Here is a 27035-nt window from a genome sequence, read left to right on the forward strand (position 1 = left end):
GGACACAGCCTAGCAGATCTTTAGGCGTACCAAGCCTGCAGCAGGGCTCTGTGGCCTCCTGGGCCGGTGCCCCCATCAGTGCTGGGGTTTGTGCTGAGACCATGGGGGCCGATGGTCACTGGACATGGGCTCGCGCTCCAGAAGCACCTGGAACCCAGCTGCAGGCTCCTCAGCTGGACTGGCAGGGTGAGGAAGAGCATTCCCATGGAGGCCTTCACCCCTACTCCCCTCTTGTCTCTCCTGCAGGCTCTCCCAGCCCTCCTTCCTGTGTGGAAACCTGCGCTTCCTCTGAGCGCTGGTCCTGCCCCGCGCACCAGCCTCTGGGGCCGCTGGGGTGTGGCATGTGCTCTGTGGTCTGTCTCCTCTGCTGCCCTGGGAGCGAGGGCACCCAAAAGGGCTTCCCTCCCTGCTTCCCCACACCCCTCACTGGCCTCTTCCCCTCCACTGCCTGTTCCTTCCAGCTCCTTCCTCCAAAGTGGGAACGAACTTCTGGGAGGGAAGACCCTAAGTGTCGTGGACAGACTTCACCCTAAAGACACAGGAGCGTCAGAACAATGCAGGGGCAAATTAAAGGGAGCGCCAGACTCCCGTGCAGACCCAGTGCACAGAAGCCTGGGGCGCAGGGCGCAGCCCCTGCCTCCCCACCCGGGGCTGGTGCTTGGTGGGCACAGCGCGGGAGGCTTGTCTCCCACACGCAGCTCTGGGGCTTTGCTCCCGACTCAGGCGGTCGGACAACGGGACTGTTCTCCACACCGCCGCTGGGAGGCTGAGGCTTGCAGGCCGGTTCACTGTCTAGAGCAAGCAGAACCGCCAGTCGTCTGGTGGATGCCCCGTTCAGCTGAGCTACCGCAGGGGACCAGGCTGAAGACAGGCGCCGCCAAGGGTCCTGGGCGTCCTGTCCCCCAGGCCCCCAGCCCCCTGGGCTGTAGCGCAGAGGCCTGGGTAGATGCGGACCAGAGGAAGCTGAGCCGGCCTTGATCAAGTGAAACCCAGCTGTTGAGGCTGGGGCAGTCACGTGCCTTGTGGTCCCTCCGCCTCTGGGGCAGAGACCGGAGAGGCTGTTTGATGCCAGGAAGTGTGCGTGTGGACGGTGTGTGCTCCTGGTGTCCCTTCCGAGCTGCCTGCCACCTGCCCTGACCTCCAGAGCAGAGGGGGTGGTGCAGAGCTACTGTGGCCTATTGGAGCCATTGCCAGGGAGCACTGGCCCAAGGGCAGGAGGAGACGGAGCACCCCAGGCGGGGGCTCCGTGACTGGTGTCCTTCCTCCCCTCAGAACTTCCCAGCCTGGGGCTCCTATGTCCTCATGGTGGGAAAGGGCTTCTCGAGATGAAGGTGATCCGGGCATGAAAGGCCATTCTCCTCCCTTGGCTGGGTGTTCCCACCTCTGCGCTGACATTGACTTCACGCTGAGGCCCAGCTCCATGTGCTCTCTAATCTGAATCCACGATGATCATGTGATTTTTATTTCTGCTCCTTGGGTAAGGGAAGAGTCTTCCAGAAGGTTCTGCCTTGGACATTCATAATTGAGCTCAGAGGCCTTGTCCTGCCCTGCCCCCCTACCCCACCCCGCCAGTCACTGCAGTGTCCAGCCCAGTGTTGAACAGGATTATAGTGTTTTGTCTCATTGCAAATAAAGAGACTAATTGGTCACATCCTGTCTTCCCAGGCTCGCTACACTTTGGCCCTGCCCCTGTGGATCTGCCCTGTGGCTGAGGGTGGCCTAGGAACTGCTTGTCACCTAGCAAGTCCCAACGATGGCTTGCAGCTCAAAGGGCAATTGTTTTTTACAATCATGATTGTAATTTACTCTGCCAAAGAATGCGGTCCCTGGGGAGAGGTCCTAGAGCTGGTGATTCAACACAGTCAGGCAGAGACCCTGGGCCAGCGCAGCCCACCACAGGAGCCTGAGGCAAGGTGCCAGCTCATCCCAACCCCTGGTGGTGCTTCCACCAACCTCTTCTTGGAGCTTCTGGCCACCCCAGGGGCAGGGGGTCATGCTTGTCACCCCGTTAGACAAAGGAGGAAAACTGGGTCAGGGGCTGGGAGTTGCCCATGAGCCACACAGCTCCTGATGGTGGGCCTGAGAGCCCAGCCCGGGCCTGGTCCCTCCCAAGCCCGTGTTTGCTGCTCCCTGAGGCCTGGGTCTCACCCAGATGGCCCTCCCTAGGGAACAAGTCCTGAGGCTGGTGGCCTGGACTGTGAGCTCCCACCACCCAGGGCCACACCCATACTTGAAACAGCCTGAAAAGCACGCAGGGACCCAAGTCTCCAGAATCTGCTATAGGAGGGAACAGGGCAGGGCCTGAGGGAGCGTTTCTCTGGGTCTGGAAGGGACCCAGCTGCCCTGGTTTCCAGAGTGTCCTTGACACCATCACGTGTGGTCTGACAGAAGCCTGTGAGAGGGATAGGTCAGTCCCAGCCTGACTTGGGCTGCCAGGACGGGAAGTCAGCAGGTAGGGGAGAGTCGCTGAGGCAAACCCAGGTCTTCCCATCCTGTCCCCTGCAGGGCTGAGGCCCAGTGATGTAGAGCAGGGGGCCCTCAGCCAGAGTGATTCTGCCCCCTCCAGGGAACATTAGACTATCTGGAGACAGTTTTGGTAGCCACAGTGGGAGGAGACCAGGGACGCTGCTAAACATCCTGTAGCGTACAGGACAGCCCCCCACAACAAAGATGTCAACAGTGTGAGGTTAAGACATCCCATTACAGAAGAGCCCAGGCCGGGTTACCTGGAGTCCAACCCAGCTGGGTGGAGAAGGGCTGTGCCCACTCTGCCTGGAGGGTCAGGGCAGCCAGGGGGCCCCAGGGAGAGTGAACACAACCAAGCCTTCATTGAGGGGCAGCGTGGGGTCAGGGCCAGCCTCTCTGCCCAGGTTGGGAACTTGCCCTCCTCCCTGACATCCTCCACAAACCCAGTCTAACTTCCTTTGTCCTCTGCCCCCTCGGCCTAGAGTGCCAAGCCCTGCTTTTAGGCCTGCTGAGACCCTGCCCACCCAGAGGAGGACGGCTCCCTTCTCAACTCAGGGTGGAACACCTGGATTCCCCAGGATCGATTAACACAGAACTTTGCTCTCAGAACACAGGTGCCAAGGGGCTGTTTCTCTAGCTGAATTGCCTGATGACAGACAGACCACAGGGACAGAAGGTGCAGGCCTTGGCTTTTATTGATACTAGACCTGCAGGCTCCCCAGCCTCTTGGGAGCCCAAACTCTCTGCTCCACCCAGCCTCTCAGGTACAAGTGGCTGACTTGAGTTGGAGCAGGCTGCAAGAGCATGCCCAGGCTTCTATTTTTTCTGTCCCTCCTGCAGGACTTCCTCCTCCCTTCCCCCTTGAGTTTTCCTGAGGCTGGCCCAGGCTCTGGTGCTGGGCAGCTGCCCAGGTGTCTCAGTGTTGGGGTGCCACTGGTAGGGACTGAGCCCTTCCTGGACCTGCCTCCTCCTCCTGGGCCATCCTTTCCCCTCCTGTCCCAAGCTGGGAGAACCAGCCCTGGCACTCGGATCCCTACGGCCTCTCCAGAGCCCCAAAGCGAGTTCTCTTGTACAAAGGACATGTGGGCTCCTCTGAGGCCCCCCAGGATCTCTTGGGCCTGAGCCCCAAGCCTTCAGGGGGACAGGACTGGGAGGGGGCACCCTTGGCTGGGTCCATGCTGGAACTGGAAGCTGAGGAAAGGGAGAAGAGTCACTCAGGTACCCAGGGGAGGCTGCCAGTCCACCCTGTGACCCCCAGAACCTGGCATCCTTCAAAACAGGAGGGGAGGGGACGTTCTCCTTAAAGAGAACCCATGAGGAGAGAAGAAAGAGGGAAACATGGTTCAAACTAGAAGGACCCTTATCTAACCTGAACCCCTGATTTTACAAATGGGGAAACTGAGGCCCAGCCAGTTGGGAAGAGCCGTCCAAGATCCTTCATTAAGTGTGGAGCTGGGACAGGGACCCAGGAGGCTTGGGAGTGGAGAAGGGCCACCTAGGTCCATCTGATTCCCCTGCTCCACCCTTCCCTGGGTTTTCCCATTCAGTCCCCAGCCCTGCAGCACCTGGACAGGTGCTTACCTGTATTTCCTAGGCTGTCCCTGGGCAGTTGAGCTTCCAGAAGTGCTGAGCGGTGGCTGTTACCTGGGCCTAGAATCCCCTGTGGTAGCTCCAGGGGCCAGGCCACACCCTTGGGCTGTGGGAGGCAGCCCCTGGCCATGAGCCGGCCCAGCCAGTGGCTCTCACACTGGCCAGCAGGCTGCACGTGGCCCGGCAGATAGAGGGCCAGGCCCCGGAGGTGGCGCAGTCGAAAGTTCTTGGGCTTGCTCCCCTGGGCACTGGGGCACTGCTGCTGCTGGGCCCCCAGCCCCCCTTCGTAGATGTTGGGTGGAGTGTCAGGGTGGCTGAGGCGTCCTTGGGCCCAGCTCACTGCATCTGTGGAGGGGAGAGCAGGAGGGTGGTGGCCGGCTGGCCACAGTGGCCATGAGGGGAAAACGCAGTCACATGCTCGTGAGATGGGCTCCACCCCCCACCTGCGGAGCCTCAGCTTACCTGTCTGTCAGAAGGGCTCAGCCCCTTGCCTCCCATCGCCTCCCACCACCTCCCACCTCCTCCCACCCCACATAGCTTCCCTCCCAACTAACAGGAGCTCTGAGAAGCTTGAGCCTTGGCACCAAGATCACTTTCAGGACTTCAGGCTCTTTCTGCCAACCTGTTTTGCCCTCTACCCTAAAAAGAGTATTCTGGTACCCAGGGTCACACAGCCTGGACCAGTGGCCATACCCCTCTCCCACGCATGCATGTCCCTAAGGCCACCCTTGTGGCTTTGGGCCCAGGTCAGGACAGGAGGGCATCTCTGCTCCTGCCACTCCTCCCCGCAGCCCGGCACCTTCTCTTATGCGCAGCTCAGAGAACGCACAGACCAAGGCTTCCATGGAGGGCCAGTGTGGTGGGGAGGAGTGGCCGGGCCTCCTGTGCAGCAGGGCTCTGCTCTCCCCTACCTATGGGCTGAGTCTGCAAGTCTCCCCTGGCAACCAGCTCTATGATGTCACAGGGAAGACTCCCGGGTTTCCTGGACCCCTGAGTTTGGGAAAGGATGTCCAGGGCAGGATCAGGGTGGGAGGAGGGCAAGGGATGGAGATGGAATCCTAGGGGAGGTCCCTGGTCCCTCTGGCTTCAGATAGGCAGACAGCTTTTGCAGGCTGGGAAGTCACTTCCTGGGGTGAACTTTTGAGGTATCCATTTCCTCATCTATGGGTGGGACATGAAGGCTTAGGGGTGCAGACTTGCTTATATCTGGGTTAGTGCTTTGAGCATGCTGACAGGTGGTTCTGGATGACTGGGCAGCTCATTTAATTTTTCTGTCCATTTTCCCATAAGTAGATGATGGCATACTGTGTGAATGGTACCAACTGTGAAGCAGGATGTGGAGGAACTGGAACTCTCATGTACTGCTGCAGGGAATGTAAGATGGTACCACCAGTTTGAGAAGCAGTTTCTAAAAAGTTAAACTTTAAATTCTCTTTATTCACAGATGACATGATCTTATAGACAGGAAACATTCACACTCAAAAAAGAACTACTTGAGCTAAAAAAAAACCTATCAGCAAATAAGGTTCAGCAGAATCTCAGGATACAAGATCAACACACAAAAATTAACTGTATTACTACACGCAAGCAAAGAACAAAAAGAATAAAACAGTCATAAAATTAACCATGGAGGTACAAGACAACACTGAAAACTACAAAGTATTGCTGAAAAAAAATAAGACTTAAATAAATGGAAAAATATCCTCATTCATGTATTTAATACTGTTAAGACAGCATTCCTTCCCAAAGTGATCTATAGATTCAATGCAATTCTTATCAAAATCCCAATGTCCTTTTAGGCAGAAACAGGCAAACTGATCCTAAAATTCATGTAGAATTACAAGGGAGACCAAAAGCCAAAAATGATCTTAAAGAAAAAGTTTGAAGACTCAGATTTCCTGACTTAAAAACTTACTACATACAGTGTTACAGTAAACAAAACAGTGTGGAGCTGGCATAAGGCTAGACATCTAGACCGATGGAATAGAGTAGAGAGCCGAGAATTAACCCATACATCTATGGACAATTGATTTTTGACAAGATTGCCAAGACTGTTCAGTGGGGGAAGGAATAGTCTATTCAGCAAATGGAAAGAACAACTGGAAGTCCAGGTGATAACGAATGAAGAATGAAGAATGGCATTAGACCCCTACCTCACACCATATACAAAAAATTAACTCAAAAAGCAACAAAGACCTAAATATAAGCACTACACTAAAACTGTAAGACTCTGAAGAAAACAGGGGTAAACCTTCATCATGATGGATTTGGCAATGGGTTCTTAGATATGACAACAAAAGAAAAAAGCAACAAAAACAGATAAATTGGACTTCTTCAAAATTGAAAACTTTTGTGCTGCAAAAGAAGCTATCAAGAAAAGACAGCCTACAAAATGAGAGAAAACATTTGCAAATTGTATATGTGATTAGAGTGTAGTATCTAGAATATATAAAGAACTCTTACAACTCAACAGAAAGACGAACAACTCAATTTAAAAATAGGTGAAGAGGTGGGGAAGGATATAGCTCAAGTGGTAGAGCGCATGCTTAGCATGCACAAGGTCCTGGGTTCAATCCCAGTATCTCCTCTAAAATAAATAAATAAATAAATAAATAAATAAATAAATAAATAAATAAATAACCTAATTACCTCCCTCCCAAAATAAAATAAAATAAAAAAGGTGAAGAACTTGAATACACAGTTCTCCATATAAGATGTATATAAATGGTCAACAAACACATGAAAAGATGTTCAACATCATTAGTCATTAGGAAAATGCAAATTTAAGCTACAGTGAGACACTACTTCACACCCATGAGGTTGGCTCTAAAAAACAGCAAAAACAGAAAATGACAAGTGTTAATGAGAATGTGGAGAAATCTGAAACCCTCCCACACTGCTGGTGGGAATGTAAAATAGTACAGCCACTATAGAAAACAGTTCGGCAGTTTTTCAGCAAGTTAAACATAGAATTACCATATGACCTAGCAATTCCACTCCTAGGTATACACCCCAAAAGAACTGAAAACAGGTATTTAAATAAATACTTATACACAAACATTCATAGCAGCATTATTCATAGAAGTAACCAAAGAGTGGAAAGAACCCAAATGTCCATCAACTAATGGATGGATAAACAAATTGTAGTCTGTCCATTCAAGGAAATATTATTCAGCCATAAAAAGGAAAGAAGTACTGATACCCAGGGCAACATGGATGAATGTCAAGAACATAATGCTCAGTGGTAAAAGCCAGATGCAAAATGCCACATATTTTATGATTCCATTTGTATTAAATAGGCAGAATAAACAAATCCATAGTGACAGAAAGCAGATTAGTGATTACCAGGGATGGGGGCAGGGGAGTCACTCCCATTTGGAAGTGACTGCTTAATTGGTGTGACATTTCCTTTTGGGGTGATTGAAATATTTTGGAACTAAATAGAGGTGGTGATTGAACAACATTTCAAATGTACTTAGTGTTACTGAATTGTACACTTAAAAAGGTAAATTTTATGTTATGTATATTTTACCACAGTAAAACTAAGTAACTGACCAGCACTACTCAAAACTGTTAGGGTCATCGAAAACAAGGAAAGTTGGAGAAACTGTCACAAATCTAGAGGAACCCAAAGAGAAATGAAAATTAGATGCAATGTGGTGTCCTGAATCAAATCATGGAACAGAAAAAGGACATTAAGTTAAAAATAAAGAAATTTTGACTTTAGTTAATAATAATGTGTCAGTGTTGGTTCATCAGTTATGAGAAATGCATCATACTAATGTAAGATGTCAACAGTGACAGGGGTGTGAGGGTGGATGGAATCTACAGGAACTCTGTACTATCTTTGCAGCTTTTTTGAAAATCTAAAACTATTCAAAAATTAAAAGTTGATTGAAAAAGAAAAAAGTTAAATATTCACCTGCTTTATGACTCTGATGTGTCATTCTAGGTATTTACTGAAGAGATAAGACAGCATATTGTGTGTAAAAGGATTTCTAGCTGAATATTTGTACCAGCTTTATTTGTACTGGCCCCAAATTGGAAATGTCCATTAACCAGTGATGGGTAAATAAAACTGCAGTCTATCCATGTGATGGATATACAAGTCGGCAGTAAAAAGGAATGAATTACTGATACAGGCTACAACATGGATGGGTCTCAGAATAATTATGCTGAGTAAAAGAAGCCAGAAAAAAAGGAGCATATGTTATACGATGACATGTATAGAAAACTCTAGAAGTACGCAAGTCTACGATGACACAAAGCAGAGGAATGGTTGCCTATGGTACAGGGAATGGCAGGAGGGTGATAATACAAAGGGCTGGGCACGGGGAAACGAGGTGAAGGATGTGTTTCTCTCTTGACTGTGGGGATGGTTTCTTGCATGTATACGCTTGCCAAAATTTGTTAAATTGCACACTTTAAATATATGCACTTTATCTTCTGTCCATAAAGCAGTTGAAAGAAATTTAAAACCGAGGAGGGGGGCTCTGGCCCCCTTGTCGGTGCTCCCTCTGTGCTCTGCTGTCTACAGTGGATGTCAAGTGCGGTCTGCCCCAAACCACCCATCACTTCTCCTGTAGCCCTCACAGCCACCTGGTCAGGCATCACGACCTCCGTTGTAACACTGAAGAATATGAGTCACCAAGAGGTTAACCTCCCAAGGTCACATGGCTTTAGGGACAGCTCTAGATGCCTATGCACACCAGTTAGCCCTAACTTACAGCAGATCTGCTGGACTTCCACTGGCCTATTGTGCCAGCCCTGAACTGGGCATGACAGAGTCAGCACAGAGCATGAGGGGAGGGTGGAGACATGGCCTTTCCTCAAAGACCCTTTGCCTCACTGGAGTGAGGATGATGTACTCTTGCTCACTCATTCATTCATTCAGGTATTAAACATACATGTTCTGAGGGCTTATGTAGCACTAAATACTATTGGAGACTTGAGGAGAGAGTCGAGTAGGGCAGAGAAGGTATCTATTTTCATGGCACTTACATGTCCAGATCAGAGACACAAAAGATAAGCAAAGGAGATGTTTCTAGATCATACTATGAAAATAAAATAAGGTGATGTAATAGGGAGTGGCCGGGAAGGATCTGCTTTGGTGAAGGTAGTCCGGGAAGCCTCTTCACAAAGATCTGAAGTTGGGAAGAGTGCTCCTGGGAACTGCACGTGCAAAGGCCAGGAGGCAGGAATATGGGGTTGTTCAACAGAGAGCAGGGTAGGATGGATGGAGGGAAGGCAGTGAAGGGAGCAGAGGAGGTGCAGCTAAAGGGAGTGAGTTTTATTTGAATTGCAATAGGAAACCATTGGATTGCTTTGTTTTTCTAAGGCTAATTTTTAAGTCATGCTCACTGAGATACAATTTTAGATATGGCAAAACTCACCCCTTTTAGTGCACAGCTGTATGAGTTTTGACAAACAGTGACTGCCGTATAATTACCACCACAATTAAGATATAGAACAGGTCCATCACCCTGAAATTATTTGACACCCAGCTCCTGGAAACCACTGATTTGTTTTGTCTTTATATTTCCATCTTACCCAGATTGTCATATAAATGGAATGTACAGTAGGAAGCCTTTTGAGTCTGGCTTCTTCCACTTAGCATAAGGCATTGGAGAGTCATCATTGTCCTTGTGTATTTCAGCAGTTGGCTTCTTTTTCTTCTTTATTTTTTGGTTCCTGAGTGGTAATTCATTATGTGAATGTACTGCAGTGTGTTTATCCATTCATAAGTTGAGGGACACTTGAATGGTTTCCAGTTTGGGGCGATTATAAATAAAGCTGCTATCAACATTTGTGTACAAGTTTTTGTGTGAATGTAAGTCTTCATTTCTCTTGGGCAAATGGGATTTGATGAGTGGGATTGATGATCTGTATGTTAAATGTGTTTATTAAGAAACTACCAAGTTGCGGGGGAGGGTATAGCTCAATGGTAAAGCACATGCTTAGCATGCACGAGGTCCTGGGTTCAATCTCCAGTACTTCCATTTTAAAAAAAAGTAAATAAATAAACCTAATTACCTCCCCCCAAAAACAAAAACAACAAAACAAAAGAAACTACCAGGTGTTTTCCAAAGTGGCTGTCCTGTTTCCCATTCTCAACAATAATGTATGAAAGGCCAAGTTGCTCCACATCCTTTCAAGCCCTTGGAACTGTCAGGGTTTTTGTTGTTGTGTGTCTGTTGTTTTAGCTATTCAAATAACTACCCACTGATACCTTGTGGTTTACTATGCATTTCTCTGATGACAAATAATCTTAAGCACCTTCCTTTGCTTATTATTTGTAATGAAGTAACATTCATATTTTAAAGCAAGACAAGAAAATTTAAACATAATTTTTTTCTCCACCCATTTGGGCCTCCTCCCCTCTTGTGTGCCTTGTGCATCTGTATTATGCACTAACCAGACCTCCCCAGCAGCAGGAATACCTGCTCAACCATAAAGGTCAAATTTTCTTCTTCTGATGTCAGCCATGTAACTCCTTTGAAGACAACATTCCTTTCTCAATCCTATAATGAGTCACGATGCATGTATTTTTGGTGAACTTTATGTATAAAACCAATATATCATTTCTCTTAAAGATAATGAATGGTGCAGAACAGACCAGGTCAGATGACCTGGGGAGATACTGGGCTGAACTTAATGGAAGTTCTTAGCTTAAATACTTCCTGATGGCCATATTAATGATACTAGATTTACTACTTGTCTTCTATTTCACAAGATTATTGTTTCTTGTATTACCAAATGTGTGTCTGAGTCTCCGATAAAAATAATTGACTAGGTTACTTGAAATGATTGATCAAATATACAGTTCTATAAGATCAATGATTTTAATGGTGTAACTCTAGATCTGGGAAGAAGCAACAATAGGGAGCCATTTCCTGGACCACAACAGACTAGTAAGACAGAAAAGTCAGTCCAGAGGCTTTTGGCTGTTGTTAACAGTCCAGTAATAGCATGCTGAGTGGCCTATCAATGAAATCCTCCCTTGACCTGGGTATAAGCATTCCTAGCACCGTGGACAAACTGGTCATGAAATGCCTCCAAACCTTGGTCAAAATGAAGACTTGAAAGGGAGATTATGAAACATAGAATGTTGGCCACTATCCAGTTCTACAAGAATAGTCATTAGCCATTGCTGTCACTGACCTGCAACATACCCTGAAAGGAATTCCCGGTGAAAATCAGAACGAGGCATTTGGTGCTCTGGGAAAACAGGCAGAATTGGCCCTCAGATGGGTAGATATTATTGGGAAAATTTTTTATGAACTCAGTTCCATCACTTGTTTAAAGATTATTCTTTCTCCACTGAAGGGCTATCACCTTCGTGGTACTAACCATGTAAGTGTGATCTATTTCGGGACTTTCGTTAAGGTGGGTGTATTTACGTGTCTGCTGCTTTGCCAAAACCAACGCAGGGGTGGAGGGCGTCCCAGCGGTTAGCAGTCCCTCTTGTTCGCCCACCCTTCTGGGCTCAGCTCACTTCAGCTCCCTTGCCATACCCGTTGCCTGTTCCCCACTAGGGCAGCCCGGTGGAGAGGACTCCCAAGTGAGCTGCCAGCTGATCCGACCACGTGTTGGGTGCGATCCTCACTGGTGAACCGCCGGCGCGCTCAACCCTCCTTCAAACTCTGCCCGGTGGACGGACAACCGACGACGCGAAGAACCGGGCCGGTTTCCGGCCTGTCGTGAAGCCCAGGCTGGCTGCGCATGCGCGGGTCGCAGCCGGGCCTCATCCCGCCACTTCAGCAATTAGTATTGCCTGTCCCTCGCAGTCCGGGGTCTCAACGCCATCGCGCTGCGGGCGCTTCTCCGGGGCTTCGGTCGGGGGCGCGGCTAGCTACTTTACACATGCCAGAGAGACGTGTGCTGGGCACAGGACCCAGGCGGGAGACTCAGCTTCGTGACATTATCGTACATTCTTTCTAGAGGAGTTTAGGAGGAAATGAGAAGCAGTATGTAGAGCGCCTAGCATAGTGTCAGGCACTTAGTAGGTGCTCAGACCGTGTTAGCCAGTGCCAGATGTTTGCAAATTGTGTGAAGAGGGCCCAGGTGTCAGCTGGGGCTGGATCCCAAAGCCCGCTCCCTCGGCAACGCAGGATGCCCCCTGCCGGCCGGCTGCCCTCTCTCGGGCCCGCATGGAGCATGCGCACATGGCACGGCCGTTTTGCCGCCTGTATTGTTTGGCCCCGGCTGCGCGCCGTCGCGGGCTCCGCGCGTTGCCATAGAGACCCGTGAGCGCTGAGTGGCGAGCTGCGGAGACCGTTGGCTTCTGCGGACACTGTTGGCTTCTCCGGAGCAGAGCGCCATGTCTTTCCGCGACCTCCGCAGTAAGGCAGCCCTGCCCTCTGTGACTTGCAGTCTTCCCGAGACTCGGGGCTCAGGCCTGCCGCGCCCCCTGTCCTGGCCCCGCCGAGACTCGAGCGCCGGAGCCCCCTCCCGGGCCTCTGCGGCCCAGGGGCACCCCTGGCGCGCTGCCAACCCCGAGGCTGAGCGCCCCGGCCCTTCCTTGTCTCGTAACATTTTCTGCGATGATGGGAGGTTGTGTATATGCCACGAGTGGCTAGTGCGGCTGAGGAACCTAAGTTTTAATTTTATCTAACATTAATTGGTTTATATAGCCACATGGGGCTGTTCGCGATCGTATTGGGAAACGCAGAGAACCGTTTTTGAGTTGGGTTAGCTTAGAGCTCAGAGAAATGAACAACAAAACCTAGGAGAGGGCTGGTGAATAATGATAATTGCAGGTAACATTTTCCGATGTTAGTTCGGTACTTCCTGTTCTATGTATGTGCATCATTTCATTTACTCCTCCAAACAACTGTGCTCCTGCATTTAGAGACGAGGAAATGGGCACAAAGAGGTCAGGTAACTCGGTAAACAGACACAGGTGGTAAGAGCTGGTGCTGGAGTGTGAATTCATGTTGTCTAACCTCTAAAGTCTGCGTCCTTATCTAAAGGACCTGGTGAGGCGAAGGAAACCCATGTGCCTTGGCTAGAAGGGTGGGGAAGTGGAAGAATGGGGATAAGAGACTTAGTTACTACTACTTTGGGGGACACCTGTTACACAGCAGGGATTTTACATCAGTATCTTATTTTAGTCCTCACTTTAACAGTGAGATGTAGCGTATAATTCTTTGACGCAGAGAGAGGTAAAGTAGCTTGCTTCAGGTCACACAGCTAGAACTGGGTGGAAACAAGGATCAAAACATCAGACTGTGACTCAATCTCTTGCCTTTTGTACACTATCATTTTCTGACTTTGTAGCAGTGCAGCCAGCTGGCCCCACCTGCATTGGTGTAGCAGGCATTGCCAATTTGGGGGTGATCTGAGGGACCTCTTTAAGGCCAATTTTCTAACCGAGTTGCTGGTGCCTGAAATTTCACCATTAAAAATTACTCCTTTCAGTTTGAATTGCTCTTTTCTTACAATGTAAACATACAGGAAGAGGCACCACATTTTACTGATGCTTACTAGCACTGTTATGTGAGTTTATGCCCTCTGGGATTTGGGGGTTCTTGGTGCCCTTATGTCGTAGAGACCAGTGTCTCCTCCCTCTTAATTTGGGAAGGCTGGCATTCTGCTAGGGGACGTTGAATGGGGTTGTGTTGGGAAGAGTGTACAGGAAGGGGATTTCTGAGCATTTTGACCTTAAAGTGCCATTACAATTGTGCATTTTATGGTAAGAATCTTACTGTCTCCATCTTGACAATAATACTGCGGAATTAACAGAACTTGACTACTCTTTAGCTTGGTGAAATGTTTAGGTGGTGCCTGACTCTGTGATGGGAGAGCTGCTGCTTTGTTTTCCATCATTTCAGTTCAGATTTCCCCCAAAACAGTGATGGGGCCCTCCTATGCTGCTGCTCTTCCCTGTGCCCTTCTCTTCTCTTGTGTTGTCTGGTGAAATCCAGTCTAACCTCCAATTGCCCAGGTCGCTTATTTGTGAATATCATTGGGACATTTTGCATCTCCACCTTCAAGAAGAGTGAGGACAGATGTCATATAGCCAGAAGCACACTGAATATAGATCTTGGCGCATCGTGAGAACTGAAAAAATACTGTGTTTATTTCCAAGTCTTGCTTAAAGCTTAGTGACCACAAGTATTAGTATTACTGTTCTAGCCTGTTTGATAATAAACCTAAATATTGCTCTACAGTTCAACCATTCTCTTTTAGATTTCTGTAAATACAGTGCAACTGACATCTTAAATTTGTGTTACTAAGGTCCTGTGTGCTCACTAAAAAAAAGAGGACAACTCAGAAATAACTCAGGAACACAGACTTCACCTTACCACTGTCACCCTGCAAAAAAACACAATTAACGTTTAAAAATGTTTTTCTTTATGACATTTCATAAAGCCAGCTAGTTCTCATTTTAAGTGGTAAAGAGAAAGATATCCAAGAGATAAATGAGGTATCCAAGAGAGAAATTAAATTCACAGCCAGTCCCTAAACCCCGTTTTAATGTACAGTTTCTACTTCTCCCGTCGAACTTAAATAAGTGTTTTTCAGGAAGCAGATTAAGTATTTTAACTTTTATCTTCTTTTTTTCTTTCTTTCTTAGAGTTGATAAATAGTCCGTAAAAGTGTCAGGTTGGGGATAAGAAGAGAAAGAAGGTGTCTAAGTTAATAAGTCATTGCTGTTTGACAAAGAACTGGCTAAATTGTGCTTTACCTTGGACAGATTTTACAGAGATGATGCGAGCCTTGGGATACCCTCGAAATATTTCTATGGAAAATTTCCGCACACCAAATTTCGGACTTGTATCTGAAGTGCTTCTCTGGCTTGTGAAAAGGTTAGAACTGCACTTTAGTGAGGTCTAAAAATGAAAACTAGATTTTATTCATCAGCTGCCTAGAAACAGGATACTTTTGTGAAGCAAAAAGAAAAGTTCAGTAAAATTGGAGACTCATTTGTAACCTGTTAAAAATCAGCTGAGTGTGAAGAACACTGTGGGAGGAGGGAGTGCACCAGGCAGCGGTTAAAGAATTCTCAGTAGGAAGCAGGCACTTGGGGCTCATCCAGGCTCCTCTTCATCCTCTCACCTTCATGAGGGAGTAACAGGACCTCCTCACACATTCCAGTGAGCACACTGGATTGAAAATAATTTAGATTTCATTTTGCATGAAAAATCTAATTTGATTCAGGATTGGCAAACTTTTTGTTAAGGAGATAGCAAGTCTTTCAGTCATTGCAGGCTACGTAAGATCTCTGTCATATATTCTTCCTTGTGTTTTATTTTTTGTAACCCTTTAAAAATGTGAAAACCCTTCTTAGGTTGTAGGCTGTACAGAGAGAGGTCAAGGACTGCAGTCCACTGACCCTGCTGACCCCTGGTGTGTCACCAATAACTCAGAGGAAGGAACTCCAGCAACTCTGCTGGGTCAGGGGCTGGCAGCCGGAATAATAGTTCTGATTATTTTAATTAAACTTTGAAGTCTGAGATAGGTTTAATTTTGTAAGCTGGGCCCCAAATTTGGTTTTTAAAATCCATTAAGCCTATCGTTAGGTGAGGATTTGTTTTTTCGGATGTTTGGTATTTTGTGTTGCTTCTGAAGCCTTTTCTTACTCCTGCTCCCTTAGCTGGGGACTCAGCTTCCTGTTCTTTCTCACTGTGGACTTTTTGCTTAATTAACTCGTATCTTCTCTCTCGCTGCAATAGGTATGAACCTCAGACTGACATCCCTTCTGATGTTGAGACTGAACAAGACCGAGTTTTCTTCATTAAGGCAGTTGCTCAGTTCATGGTTAGTTCACAGTTATTTGATGGAGTTGTACAATTAAATACGTTAGAAGGAGATGAAGACAACAAGGTCCTACTGTGTAGCACAAGGGATTGTATTCAATACCTTGTAGTAGCCTGTGGTGAAACAGAATATGAAAAAGAATACACAAATAAAAGTGAATCATGTTGGCAGAGACAGTTTCAAATGACCTACATGGGATTTGGTTTAGATTTTACATAGAAAAGATCTTAAACTTCTTTTTTTCGGTCTGAAAATAGGCCACCAAGGCACATATAAAACTCAATACTAAGAAGCTTTATCAAGCAGATGGGCACGCAGTGAAAGAGCTGTTGAAGATCACGTCTGTCCTGTACAACGCTATGATGACCAAAGGGATGGAGGGCTCTAAGACAGGAGAGGAAGATACCAGCAAGTTCAAGTTTGATATTAGCTCAAAGGTAAGGGCAAGGAAAGCTTGCTGTGAGGGGTGGGATGTTTATTTCTCAAACTGTGAAACGGAGCCTGTCAGGTACAGCGCCCCTTCTTTCCTCACTGCTTGACCGAGGCCCGAGGTTTGTGCTCATCTGCTTTTGGATAAAAACAGAAGGGACAATACATGCAACTATTTATTGAAAGCCTGCTGTCTGCCAGGCACCGTTCCAGCACCAGGGATACAGGCGTGAACGGCAAGGACAGGAATCCTCTGTACCCACGGCTCAGCTTGTGGAGTCAGGGCGTAAACCCCAAAGCAGAAGGAGCAGCGGGTCAGACGTGCTGAGTGTGTGCAGGATAGCAAAATGGGAGGGCTGCAGGGCACGGAGGAGGTGTCCCACGTAGGGAGCTGGGTCAGCCTCAGGGTGACAGTCCTCACCCTGAGGATTGGGTGACATCTTCAGCAGAGATCTGAAGGAGGAAAAGAGCAGGCCATTCAGTGGAAGGTGGGCTGTGTGTGTTTGAGGAAATGCAAGGGAGCCATGTGGTCAGAGTTGGGAGGGGAGGCAGTGATAGACCCTGTGGTCCCTGGGTCCTTTAAAACTGACTTTTTGGTTTTTGGGTTTTTTGTAGGGGTAGGGGGTAATTTGGTTTGTTTATTTAATAGAGGCACTGGGGATTGAACCCAGGACCTCGTGCATGCTAAGCACACACTTACCACTGAGCTCTACTCTCCCCCAGAAGACTTTTTTACCTGAGGTGGAAAATCGTTGAGTTTTGAAGAGAGAAGGACATGACTAGGAATTTCACATTAGAGGAATCACTCTGGTTGCTGGGTTAAGATCAGACTGAAGGGGAAAGCAGAGGCGGAAGTGTTAGAAAGCAAGAGATGGGGGAGGGTATAGCTCAGCAGTAGAGCGTGTGCTTAGCATGCATGAGGTCCTGGGTTCAATCCCCAGTACCTCCATTTAAAAAAAAATTCAATAAATAAACCTGATTACTCCCCCTGCCAAAAAAAAAAAAAAAAAATTTTTAAAAGCCAGCAAGAGGCAGTGGTGACTTTGAGTGGAGCACAGGTCGAGTGCTCAGCTGAGCTTAGGGAGAGAGGATGAGCTGCCAGTGTCTGAGGACTCAAAGCAACAAGCCAAAAACGAGAACTGTCTTTAACTGCGGTGGTATAAGCAAGGGGCTAAAACCGGAGGAAGTATCAACTCCCTGTTTCACACGATTACTCTGGCAGCTTTAATGCACCCAGAGGTGTGGGAGGGCTGGGAGTGGAAAAGTAGTAGGTACTGAGTCAGTGGGAAAAGTGGCCTTAGTTTTCTCCCCACTTTCCCCATAAGGTGGCCTCAGCAGAGACACTGAAAAAGACTGGGGTCCACACCTCAGATAAAGAGACCTGGGAATGAGGAATGCAGGGCTGGGAATGCAGGTCTTTATCAGGATATGCCTGGCCAGAGGGCCTGAGTCCTTGACTGCAACTGTCTTCAGAGACTTCAGGGCACTGGTGTTGGGGTCGGCATTCCCCATGTGGCCTGCCAGGTAAAGTTGCTGTAATTGACTGTGGTCAGGCCTCAAAAATCATACACAGGAGCCAGACTCCTCAGTGGAAGGAAGTAGCCAGAGGTTAGGACGTATTTTGAAGGTAGATCTAATGGGATTGGATGTAGGTTGAAAGAAAACAGGCAGCCCAAGGAGGATCCTGAAGCAGCTCTGTCCGGCGGCACTCCCTGTGACCATGGGTGTGTTTGCATGTATGCCATGCCATACAGTAGCCACTAGCCACGTGTTGCCAGCATGACCAAGGAACTGAGGTTTACATTTTATATAATGGTAAATAGTTTAACACTGAAGATGCCTACATGTGACTAGTGGATAGTATTCGATATCATAGCTCTAAGGTTTTTGGTCTGAGTACCTGCAGGGATGAAGTTGCCATTTACTGAAATGGAGAAGAGTGTGGAAGGAGCAGGGTTGTCAGGAAAGATGAGGGGTTTGCTTTGGGGCATGTTAAATTTGCAATGTCCAAGAGATATCCAAGTGGAGACAGTGAGCCTTAGCTCAGAGCTTTAATCTCAGTATTAAAGCTGAGAGCTTCTCAGGGGGAGGGCATAGCTCAAGCAGTAGACTGCATGCTTAGCATGCACGAGGTCCTGGGTTCAATCCCTAGTACCTCCTCTAAAAATAAATAAATCTAATTACTTCCTCCCACCAAAATAAATAAATAAACAAATAAAAACTGCAATTAAAAATAACTTAAAAATGAAAGCTGAGAGCTTCTCAAACTCTTCCAAAAGATTGAAGAGGAGGGAATGCTCTCAAACTCATTCTATGAAGCCACGATCACCCTGATACCAAAGCCAGGCAAAAACACTACCAAAAAAGAAAACTGTAGGCCAGTATTGTTGATGAACATGGATGCAAAAATCCTCAACAAAATATTAGCAAACAGAATCCAACAACACATAAAAAAGATTATGTACCATGGTCAAATTGGGTTCATCCCAGGGAAACAAAGATAGTTCAACGTATGCAAATCAATCAGTGTGATACACCACATCAACAAAAGAAAGGACAAAAATCACATGATCGTCTCAATAGATGTAGAAAAAGCATTTGATTAAACTCAACACCCATTTATGATAAAAACTCTAACTAAATTGGGTGTAAGAGGGAGCTTATCTCAACATAAAGCTGAGAGCTTAGGAGGGAGTGTGAAAGAAAACTGTGTGAAGAAGTGTGAAAAGAAGTGTGAAGGAAAATTGGAAATTCACTGCTATTAGTCCAGGAGCTGGACTATCGGAGCAGAATCCTGGAGGACCAATGAAATGGGAAGAAAGTCGTCAGCTGTGAATGGACAGGGAGAGTTGTCACTTGTGGTTTGAAAATGAAAGAGGGGAAGTGGGAATTCATTGTTGAGGGGAGAGAGAGAGTGGGCAGAGTTGAGAAATGTTTGTGCTCTTTGGAAATTGAGCATCTTCCAGAAAGAGAGGGTGATGTGCAAATCCTAAGAAAGAAGCTTGTGCAGAGGGCTGGAGGCTAATCCATCATTGCTGTCACCTTCACAGCAGGACCTTGTGGGAGCCGGGTGCTGTTGTAAGGCCTTCATGCGTGTGAACTCATCTGAGCCTCACAGCAGCCCTGTGAAGTCAGTCTAAAGGCAGAGGATGAGGGAACAGGGAGGGTTTAACATGGGGCATCAGGATTCCACGATAGGAATGTGTCCCTGGGGTTGCCCCTCCTCTGGTTACCCCGCAGCTGCTGAGGTCCCTTATTGTGACCTAGTCCAAATAGGAAGCGTGTCTGCCTTTACCCCCCTACACCTCCTGGTTGCAGAGGACAATTGACCTGACATTCAGGTTTTCAGAGAGACCCAGGTGACCTGGAATCAGCCTAATTTGTACTTAGATCAGTGATCCCTAGACTGGTGTCTTGGGAGCTCTCTTCTGCAGGATGTGAACATGTGTCTTCTGGAAAACGTGCTCTGTAGTCACGTAAGTCAAGTATCCCAACTGAAGGTGGGAATGGATACGAACAGGTTGGTTCTTTCTGAATGCCTATTAAAAACCTGTTACTAGAGTTTGGCTTTGATTTTTTCTTTCCAGATTGCAGATTTGAAAGCAGCCAGGCAGCTTGCTTCAGAAATCACTTCCAAAGGAGCATATCTGTATGACTTGCTGGGCAAGGAGGTGGAGTTGAGGGTAAGCAGTGTTCAGATAATTCAGTCACCTCCTTAACTAAGCAGATTTCCAAGGTTTTTTTTCCAATTCTATTTTTCCCTGTTTTCTGATTTTATTCAACTGTACCTGATTAACTGAGATACTGTGTGGGAAAGTAACATACATACAGTGTTTGCTGCTGTTCCTGCTTCTGGTGGGCACTGGTCTGTTTCTGGTACCTTTGGCATCTGGTTCAGAAATGGCAAATAAGTGCCTGTTGCTAGAACGTTCCTCCTTGTGCCCGTGACAGGCTTTATTGATCATGATGTGTTTCCTCAGTCTCAGCACCCTGCCCAGCAACATGCTCTTCTGAGCCTGTGGTTCCCAAATCGTGTTGCCCAGCGGAGTCACCTGGGGATCTTTACAAACTCCTGATGCCTGGCTTCCATTCTGGTGTCATTGGCATAGAGTGTGACTTGGGCGTCGGGAGTTTTGAGTCTCCTGGGTGATTCTAACATACAGCAGAGTTTGGGAACTAGTAATTAATCTAGGCATCCCCTAGTAATCAGTTGAAGTTGATGTTACAGTTGAAATTTATTTGCAATCCTTATTCCAGCCAATGCTAGTCAAGGAGTATGCTCTATCCCCTGTGTTTAAGGAGCTGTTGAAGATTAGGTTCCTAAAACTCAGAGCTCCAAAGAGCTTTTAAATCACCTGATGTCCCAGTTGCGCCCCCCCCCTCCATGACGGAGAATCAAAATGCCTAGTAGTTAGAGCCAGATTTTTAAAGATCTCCAGGTGATTCCAATGTGCAGCAGTTTGGGACCTACTAGTTGAAGAAGAGATGGAGTATTGTTTAATTCTGCCTGTAGGGATTTATGGCATTTATGTTCACATCTAATGTTTTTGAGTTAAATGCATTCAATTCATTCCATTCCCATCAGGTGTATCATCCCTGACTATTCTTTCGCTGCCTTGCCTGTATTCTGGCATTGCTGATACAGTGTCATGGTGTTTTTCCTCCCACTTTTCATTTCTGCCTCAGGAGCCGGCCGGAAGCTGGGGACCTGGGTGCCAGCTCACCGTCCCTGCTTTTGATATATTGACCGAGTGGTTGCCACCTGGTGAAGTGTAGTTGGCAGAACAAAACTGCCATTGCTGCCTAAGAGCTAATTTAGATAAGCAGTGAGGCAGCTCTGGGCCGGCCGTGTTTTCTGTTTGTAGTGCCATAGTGAACATTTCTCCAGGTGTTCATCACAGACCCAGAGACAAGAGCTAGTTGCCTGCTGTTTGCCAGCAGAGCTGCAGCTTCATTATGAGACTTGGTGAACTCACCAGGGTCCCCCAGGGGCCCTTGGAGCACCATCCTGTGATGAACTGATGAAACAGTTAGCAGCTGAACTGTTTCTATGGAAGCCATGAGACCGTAGTACTTCTCAGATTCTGTATATGGTCTTGATCTGAGGAGGATCCCCATCTCAACAAACATTCATTGAGGACTGACACCAGCCACAGGCAAGGAAGGCACCATGCTCTATCCTTGAGTGGGTCGTGGTCCCTGCCCTCAGCAGCTTCCCACCAGTGGGGAAGGTGAGGTGCACTGTGGAATAAGGAAGCATAAGACAGAGTTTGATAAAGTGCTCCAGGAACCTCATAACTGTGTCCACATTAAACTCCCCTATCTCACAAGTTTCCAGTACTGATATGATAGGCACAGATGCCTCCCTTGATGGTTAGTGGTTCGTGCTAGGGGCACAGCCAAGATCTCACCAGGTACGGTTGTCAGTGATGGGCAACTTGGAGGGACGTGTCATAAAGAAGGTTGTGGAGGCTGGCAGAGGGCTCAGACAGCAAGGTGAGCTGCACTTGTTTTGGGGTTACCTGAATGGAATGCAGATGAAGAAGCAAATTTAGGAGAAAGGATTATGGATAGTGAGTTTAGTTTCCCACAGCTGAATGGTAGAGTGCATGCTTAGCATGCATGAGGACCTGGGTTCAGTCCCCAGTATTTCTATTTTTAAAAAATTAAAAAGAATAGATGCCATTAATCTCTTAACGAGTGTTCAAAACTTATAAAATATTAATTGTGAGTTAGCCCTGGTCAGATGGGCATATTTCCTCCTCACAACCTCACATGAGAAAAATATGTATCTTCCTTACACTGATGAGAATACTGAGAATACAGAAGACACTTGGAGGGGGGTGGGTGATGGCAGAAATGTCTTTGCATCAGAGACCCACTGAGAACCAGTCCATAAGCCATATCTAGATCTGGGAACTGGTCCTGAGATTCCTCTTCTGAAAAAATACATCATTTCATTTCATTGTTTCCCGTAGAAACTGAGAACAGAAGCAATTGCCAGACCTCTGGAAATAAATGAGATGGAAAAAGTGATGAGAATTGCAATAAAAGAAACTTTGGTAAGATTAATTTGCTTTTATTTAATGTTTTTGTGCTTGGAACTCGAAAATAGTAAGAATTCCTGGCCCTACAGGGTAGTAATGCCAGGCTTCGTAACAAAGAAGGGATTTGTCAGCAGGGAAGTGACAGATTTAGAGGATGTTCTGGAATACCTAGGCTGCTTCCGCATTATAAATGTGGACAATTCCTCATGTTTCTCAAATTTTGTCAATTTTATTAATTTAATATTTCTCTTAAATTCTTCAATAATTTTAGTGAATGCTGTATTTTGTGGACTCTTCACTCCTTATTTAACCAGTTCCTCACTGCTGGGCATTCAGATGATTTCCAGGTTTTCTTTAGTCTAAACATCACTGTAATAAAGAGAATGCCCACCAGCCTTTACTACTCACCCGTGAGCAGGTACTATTTTTACATCTCATCTGAAGTATTCATTGGAAAGGCAGAGAGCTGGGGGGACTCAGGACTCAGACTACTTAGGTTTGAATCCCTGTGTGTGATTTTAGGCCAGTTAACTCACCAAGTGCCCCTGGGCCTCACTTTCCTCATCTGTAAAATGGGGAGAATGGCAGTGCCCACCACATAGGGTTCTTACGAGCATCCATTATGACGGGGTGTGTCATACATAGTCTCTGGCACATAGTAGGTATTCAGTCATCATTAGAGATTTATTTTATTCCATAGACACAGACGAGGGAACCTTATGGAGGAGTGGTTATAAATTAGGAAGTATTTATACTTCCTTTTATATACATATTTAAAAATTAGGAGTAGCTATAAAACAAGAATTTGCTGAGAGTTATACAAAAGTCAAAGATTGATAGGTTTTTGTACTACTCTTGTTGTAAAACAGTAATAACTCCCTAGGCGACCCAGCACGGGGAGTCAGAGCCTCAGCAGGGGAGAAGGGCAGGACAGCCGAGATGGCAGTTTGGTTACGTACAGGCAGATTGATCAAGTAAGTAAATGTGTTAAAGATAATGGAAGCCAAGTTTCTTACTGTTGGAGGAAGGAGTTACAATATGAAAAGGGATAAAATTAGAATGAAACTTGAAATAAGAGGTGTTGGTTAAGTGCATGGTTTTCAGTACATATGTAGGTAGATACAGGAATAAATTTTGTTATACGTATGTGTCCGTGTAGCATATGTATGACGTGTTTATGTGCATACTCATGCACACCCACATACACATACATTTCTTAGCTCTGAGCACACCTGGCACCCAGATCTTGGCTTCTAAATGCCATTTCTCCACTGAAAGGAACTAGGGCTCTTGGGGAGAAATGTCTGGTTCCAGAGCCGGGACAAGAAAGTAGAAGATCTTCTTGTGCCAGAAAGCAAGGAAATAGTCGAAGAATGACGAGGGTCTGCCAAGGACACAGCAGCCAGCCTGAGTGGGCTTCCCCTGGCCACACCAGGGACAGTTTATGCATCAAAATAAATTATAGTAATGGATTATAGACCTTTGAATGAAATGGGAGAGCATGGGTTCTCACTGATACAAAAAATAAATGAATACATTGAAAGCTGATAAAGAGCAGGTTTTTCACATAGTTTCAAAGTAGCTCCCCACAAAATACTTATTAATTACAGAGAGGAACAGGCTTTATCTGAGAAGCCTGACAGACACACTCTTAATCCAGTGATCAAAATGAACATCACCAGTAGTGGAGCAAATCGAAGTTAAGCACGCCTGATGGGATGCAGTTACATCTGTGCTATTCCTGCCAGAGACGCATAACCTGAAGCTAATCAGACACAGGCAAGCTGAGGGGCGTTCTATAAGTCACCTGGCCCTTGCTCTTCAACTGTAAGAAGGTCATGAGTGTCCAGAAGAGGCTGAGGAGCCGGTCCAGACTGAAGGAGGCTAAGGAAGCAGGCAGACTGAATGCCAGGAGTGACTCCCTGTTACGGACTTCACGGGGACTGTGGGAAACTTGAATGGGTCTGATGATTGGATGGCAATAGCGCATCAGTGCTCGTTTCCTGCTTTGATGGTTGTATTACGGTTATGTAGGAGAAAGTCCTCATTCGTGGAAAATACACGTGAATGTATTCAGAGGTGATGGAGCATTGGGTCAGCAACTCACTATCACCTAGGTCAGGAAAAAATGCTTTGTCTTATGCCCCAGTTGTTGTAAGTTCATGATTGTTTCTAAATTTAAAAAAAAAAAAATTTTAATGATAGTACTCTTGTGCTTGTCAGTGTTCTGCCTGAATCAAGTTAGCATGGCATGAATGAGGGTGAGGTTCATTTCTTGGTGAATACCTCTTAAGATACCTTTTTTCCTTTTTTTGAGACTGAACCAGCACAAGCTTTATACAATGGCCAGAGTGGAGACGTGGGAACCTAGTTCATAAGTCAACTTCTGCAAGATATCTTTTTGTTGTTGGAAAATATCCATGGTATTTGATAATTCTAAAAATAAAACCAAATCAACAACATGGATACTTAAAAGAGGTTATAAAATATAGACCATTTAGGTAAAAAAAAACCCAGAAAATTATTTGTGTTTATCATATTGCTCTTATTTGAGGAACAGAACTTTTTTAAAAATCTTGTTTTTGAGGTCAGATGAATTCACTAGGTTTTAATCTAACTTGGATTCAGAGAAGTAGTAGTCATCAACTTGAGTTGTTTGTTCAGAAAGGAGACCCTCCTTGTCTTCCTCTGAGAGTGAACTCACTTCTCTGCTGGGTTTTTTTTTTAAGTATTTGCAGCAAATGGATGGTTAGTGATATGATTATCTTCATGAAAGCATCTTGGAAATGGTTAGTGTACCTAGACGGAAAAAATTAAACCATAAGTTGACTGGCAATAAAAAGTGATGAGTTCCAAATACGCACTGTCTCTCAAAGTCGTGGAGAGTGTCTGGATTTCTTAGATGATTTCTTTGTGGACCCCATAGTGTTTCAGAGCCCTGCAGGTAAACAGTCAATAAATCTTTATGGGGCTACAGACATGCGAAGTTCTGGAGGGGAGACCCCCCCATCCTGGCCACAAGGGGTGGACCTAGAGATTATCATACCAAGCGAAGTAAGTCAGACAGAGAAAGACAAATACCATATGATAGCATTTATATGTGGAATCTAAAATATGACACAAATGAACTTATTTACGAAATAGAAACAGACTCACAGACATAGAAAACAAACTTATGGTTACCAGAGGGCAAAGAAGGGGAGGGATAAATTAGGAGTTCAGGATTAGCAGATACAAACACCTGTTTATAAAATAGTTAAACAACAAAGTCCTACTGTATAACACAGGGAACTATATTCAGTAGCTTGTAAGAACCTACAATGAGAAAGAATATATATATATATATAACTGAATCACTATGCTGTACACCAGGAACTAACACAACAATGTAAATGAACTATACTTCAAATTTTTTTAAAAAATTAGGAGCTTAACAGCATAGTAGGATAGTCCAAACCTGGGGAGGCGTTCCACCCCCAGCTGGTTGTGTTCCCAGCATCAGTCCTGGTGCAGCAGGTTGCAGCTCTGAGCCCCAGGCCCTGACCTGGGGCTTCCCAGACAACACGAATGCGAAGGCACAGTACACTTACTCGGACTCTCCCTGCTCAAGGGAACTTGCTCTTACAAGAGGATGGGGAGGCCTGCGGTTTTCATCAGTGATCTCTTGGCCCCTTCATTCAGCCCCCTTTGCCCAAGGCCTGTGTCCCACTGCTGCCCAGCCCCATCCCCCCCAAAGGCTGGGTCACACTGGAGCCACTGAGGGAGGCAAGTTCTTGCTGACATCACCAACAGTGGTTTCTCTGTGTATTTCAGTCTGCAGTCAGGGCTCAGCTCCTAGGAGAGGGAGGAAGAACCCCTCTGTCTCAGTCCCCACAGCCCGTGGATTAGAGATAGGAGCAGGCAGTGTTTCTTTCTGTTCCCTTCTAAGTAAAGCTAATATAAAGCTTATGTGTGCATGTATTCCGTAAGTCAGGTATTTGTAGCTGGGGGAGTCGTCTGAACAGTGTAAAGTAAGTCAGACAATTCAGAGTGACGTGTAGCCAGTCTAAACAAGTTTGCTGGCAGGCAGTCTCGGGCCTCTGCTCTGCTTCAGACACTGTTCTTTCCGTCTTCATTTATTTCCCTGGGCAGAAACACCCTCTGCTCATGGAAAAAGAAAAAGGGCCATGATTTTTTCTGGGCCTATGTGGTGTTCCTCCTGGAAATGGTTGGTTAAGTGAGTGATGGCCTGGGGGAGGGTCTGCTCCCTTTGCTTACTTATGTTTCTGTTCAGCATGGTGTTACTGGGCCCGAGGAGCGGGGAAATGCTTCTTTTCCAAGAGTCGGGTTGTCGGTCCTCACTGGCACATTTGTCTCATTCGTTTCCTGTTAAACGTAGGCACAGGTTCAGGAAACTAAAGACCTGCTCAATAACGTGGCCTCTGATGAAGCTAACTTAGAAGCCAAAATTGAAAAGAGGAAATTAGAGCTGGAAAGAAATCGGAAGCGACTCCAGACTCTGCAGAGTGTCAGGTAGGTGTGAGCACCTGGAGAATGATAGAAAGCTGTCTCTGAAAGTTAAAACAGACCAAGGGGATTTGTTGTCTGTGATATTAACCTTTTGAGCACTGAAAAAGCCTTGCTTCAGGATGTACGTGTGTTTCTTGTTCTAGCAAGCACACTGCTGAACTCATTCTCTTTACTGATTTCCATATGTCTGGAAAACTGCTTAATTCCTGAACTGCCCTTCAAACTTTTGTA

General features: G+C 46.4%; 3 protein-coding genes across 9 annotated transcripts in view; 2 read left to right on the forward strand and 1 right to left on the reverse strand.

The window, feature by feature from the left end:
- NAA60 (N-alpha-acetyltransferase 60, NatF catalytic subunit) overlaps positions 1-9872 on the forward strand; it is a 31112-nt gene extending 21240 nt beyond the window's left edge. The window contains exon 6 of one of the 2 annotated variants that reach the window (XM_031447812.2): positions 247-9872. In XM_031447812.2, the coding sequence (XP_031303672.2) occupies positions 247-978 (732 nt within the window). In that variant the 3' untranslated portion in view covers positions 979-9872. The remainder of the gene's footprint in view (positions 1-246) is intronic. The other variant, XM_031447815.2, reaches the window with a different exon arrangement.
- On the reverse strand, positions 3500-4768 carry C24H16orf90 (chromosome 24 C16orf90 homolog). Its single transcript, XM_031447780.2, has 3 exons — positions 4750-4768; positions 4048-4434; positions 3500-3657 (listed from the first exon to the last, which is right to left on the reverse strand). The coding sequence occupies exons 1-3, from the start codon at positions 4766-4768 to the stop codon at positions 3500-3502; spliced, it is 564 nt and encodes a 187-aa protein (XP_031303640.1).
- A 2380-nt stretch (positions 9873-12252) lies between the features above and the next one.
- The window catches only part of CLUAP1 (clusterin associated protein 1), a 29473-nt gene continuing 14690 nt past the window's right edge, over positions 12253-27035 (forward strand). For 4 of the 6 annotated variants that reach the window (XR_010377653.1, XM_031447806.2, XM_031447807.2 and 1 more), the window contains exons 1-7: positions 12260-12398; positions 14756-14867; positions 15735-15819; positions 16077-16256; positions 19836-19931; positions 22227-22310; positions 26674-26807. Coding sequence is in view for 5 of the 6 variants with exons in the window: in XM_031447806.2 (XP_031303666.2) it covers positions 12377-12398; positions 14756-14867; positions 15735-15819; positions 16077-16256; positions 19836-19931; positions 22227-22310; positions 26674-26807 (713 nt within the window). In the remaining variant the exon portion in view is untranslated. Of the gene's footprint in view, positions 12399-14755; positions 14868-15734; positions 15820-16076; positions 16257-19835; positions 19932-22226; positions 22311-26673; positions 26808-27035 lie in introns of all 6 variants that reach the window. The other 2 variants (XM_031447810.2, XM_031447811.2) reach the window with 2 other exon arrangements.

The sequence above is a fragment of the Camelus dromedarius genome, chromosome 24, assembly GCF_036321535.1.
Source record: "Camelus dromedarius isolate mCamDro1 chromosome 24, mCamDro1.pat, whole genome shotgun sequence".
NCBI classification, from domain to species: domain Eukaryota; kingdom Metazoa; phylum Chordata; class Mammalia; order Artiodactyla; family Camelidae; genus Camelus; species Camelus dromedarius.

Excerpts from the sequence above, each read along its gene's own strand:
- C24H16orf90 (XM_031447780.2), bottom strand. Across the intron at positions 3,658-4,047 it reads GGACAGCCTAGGAAATACAG|CTTCCAGTTCCAGCATGGAC; the intron begins GTAAGCACCTGT and ends CCCTTTCCTCAG.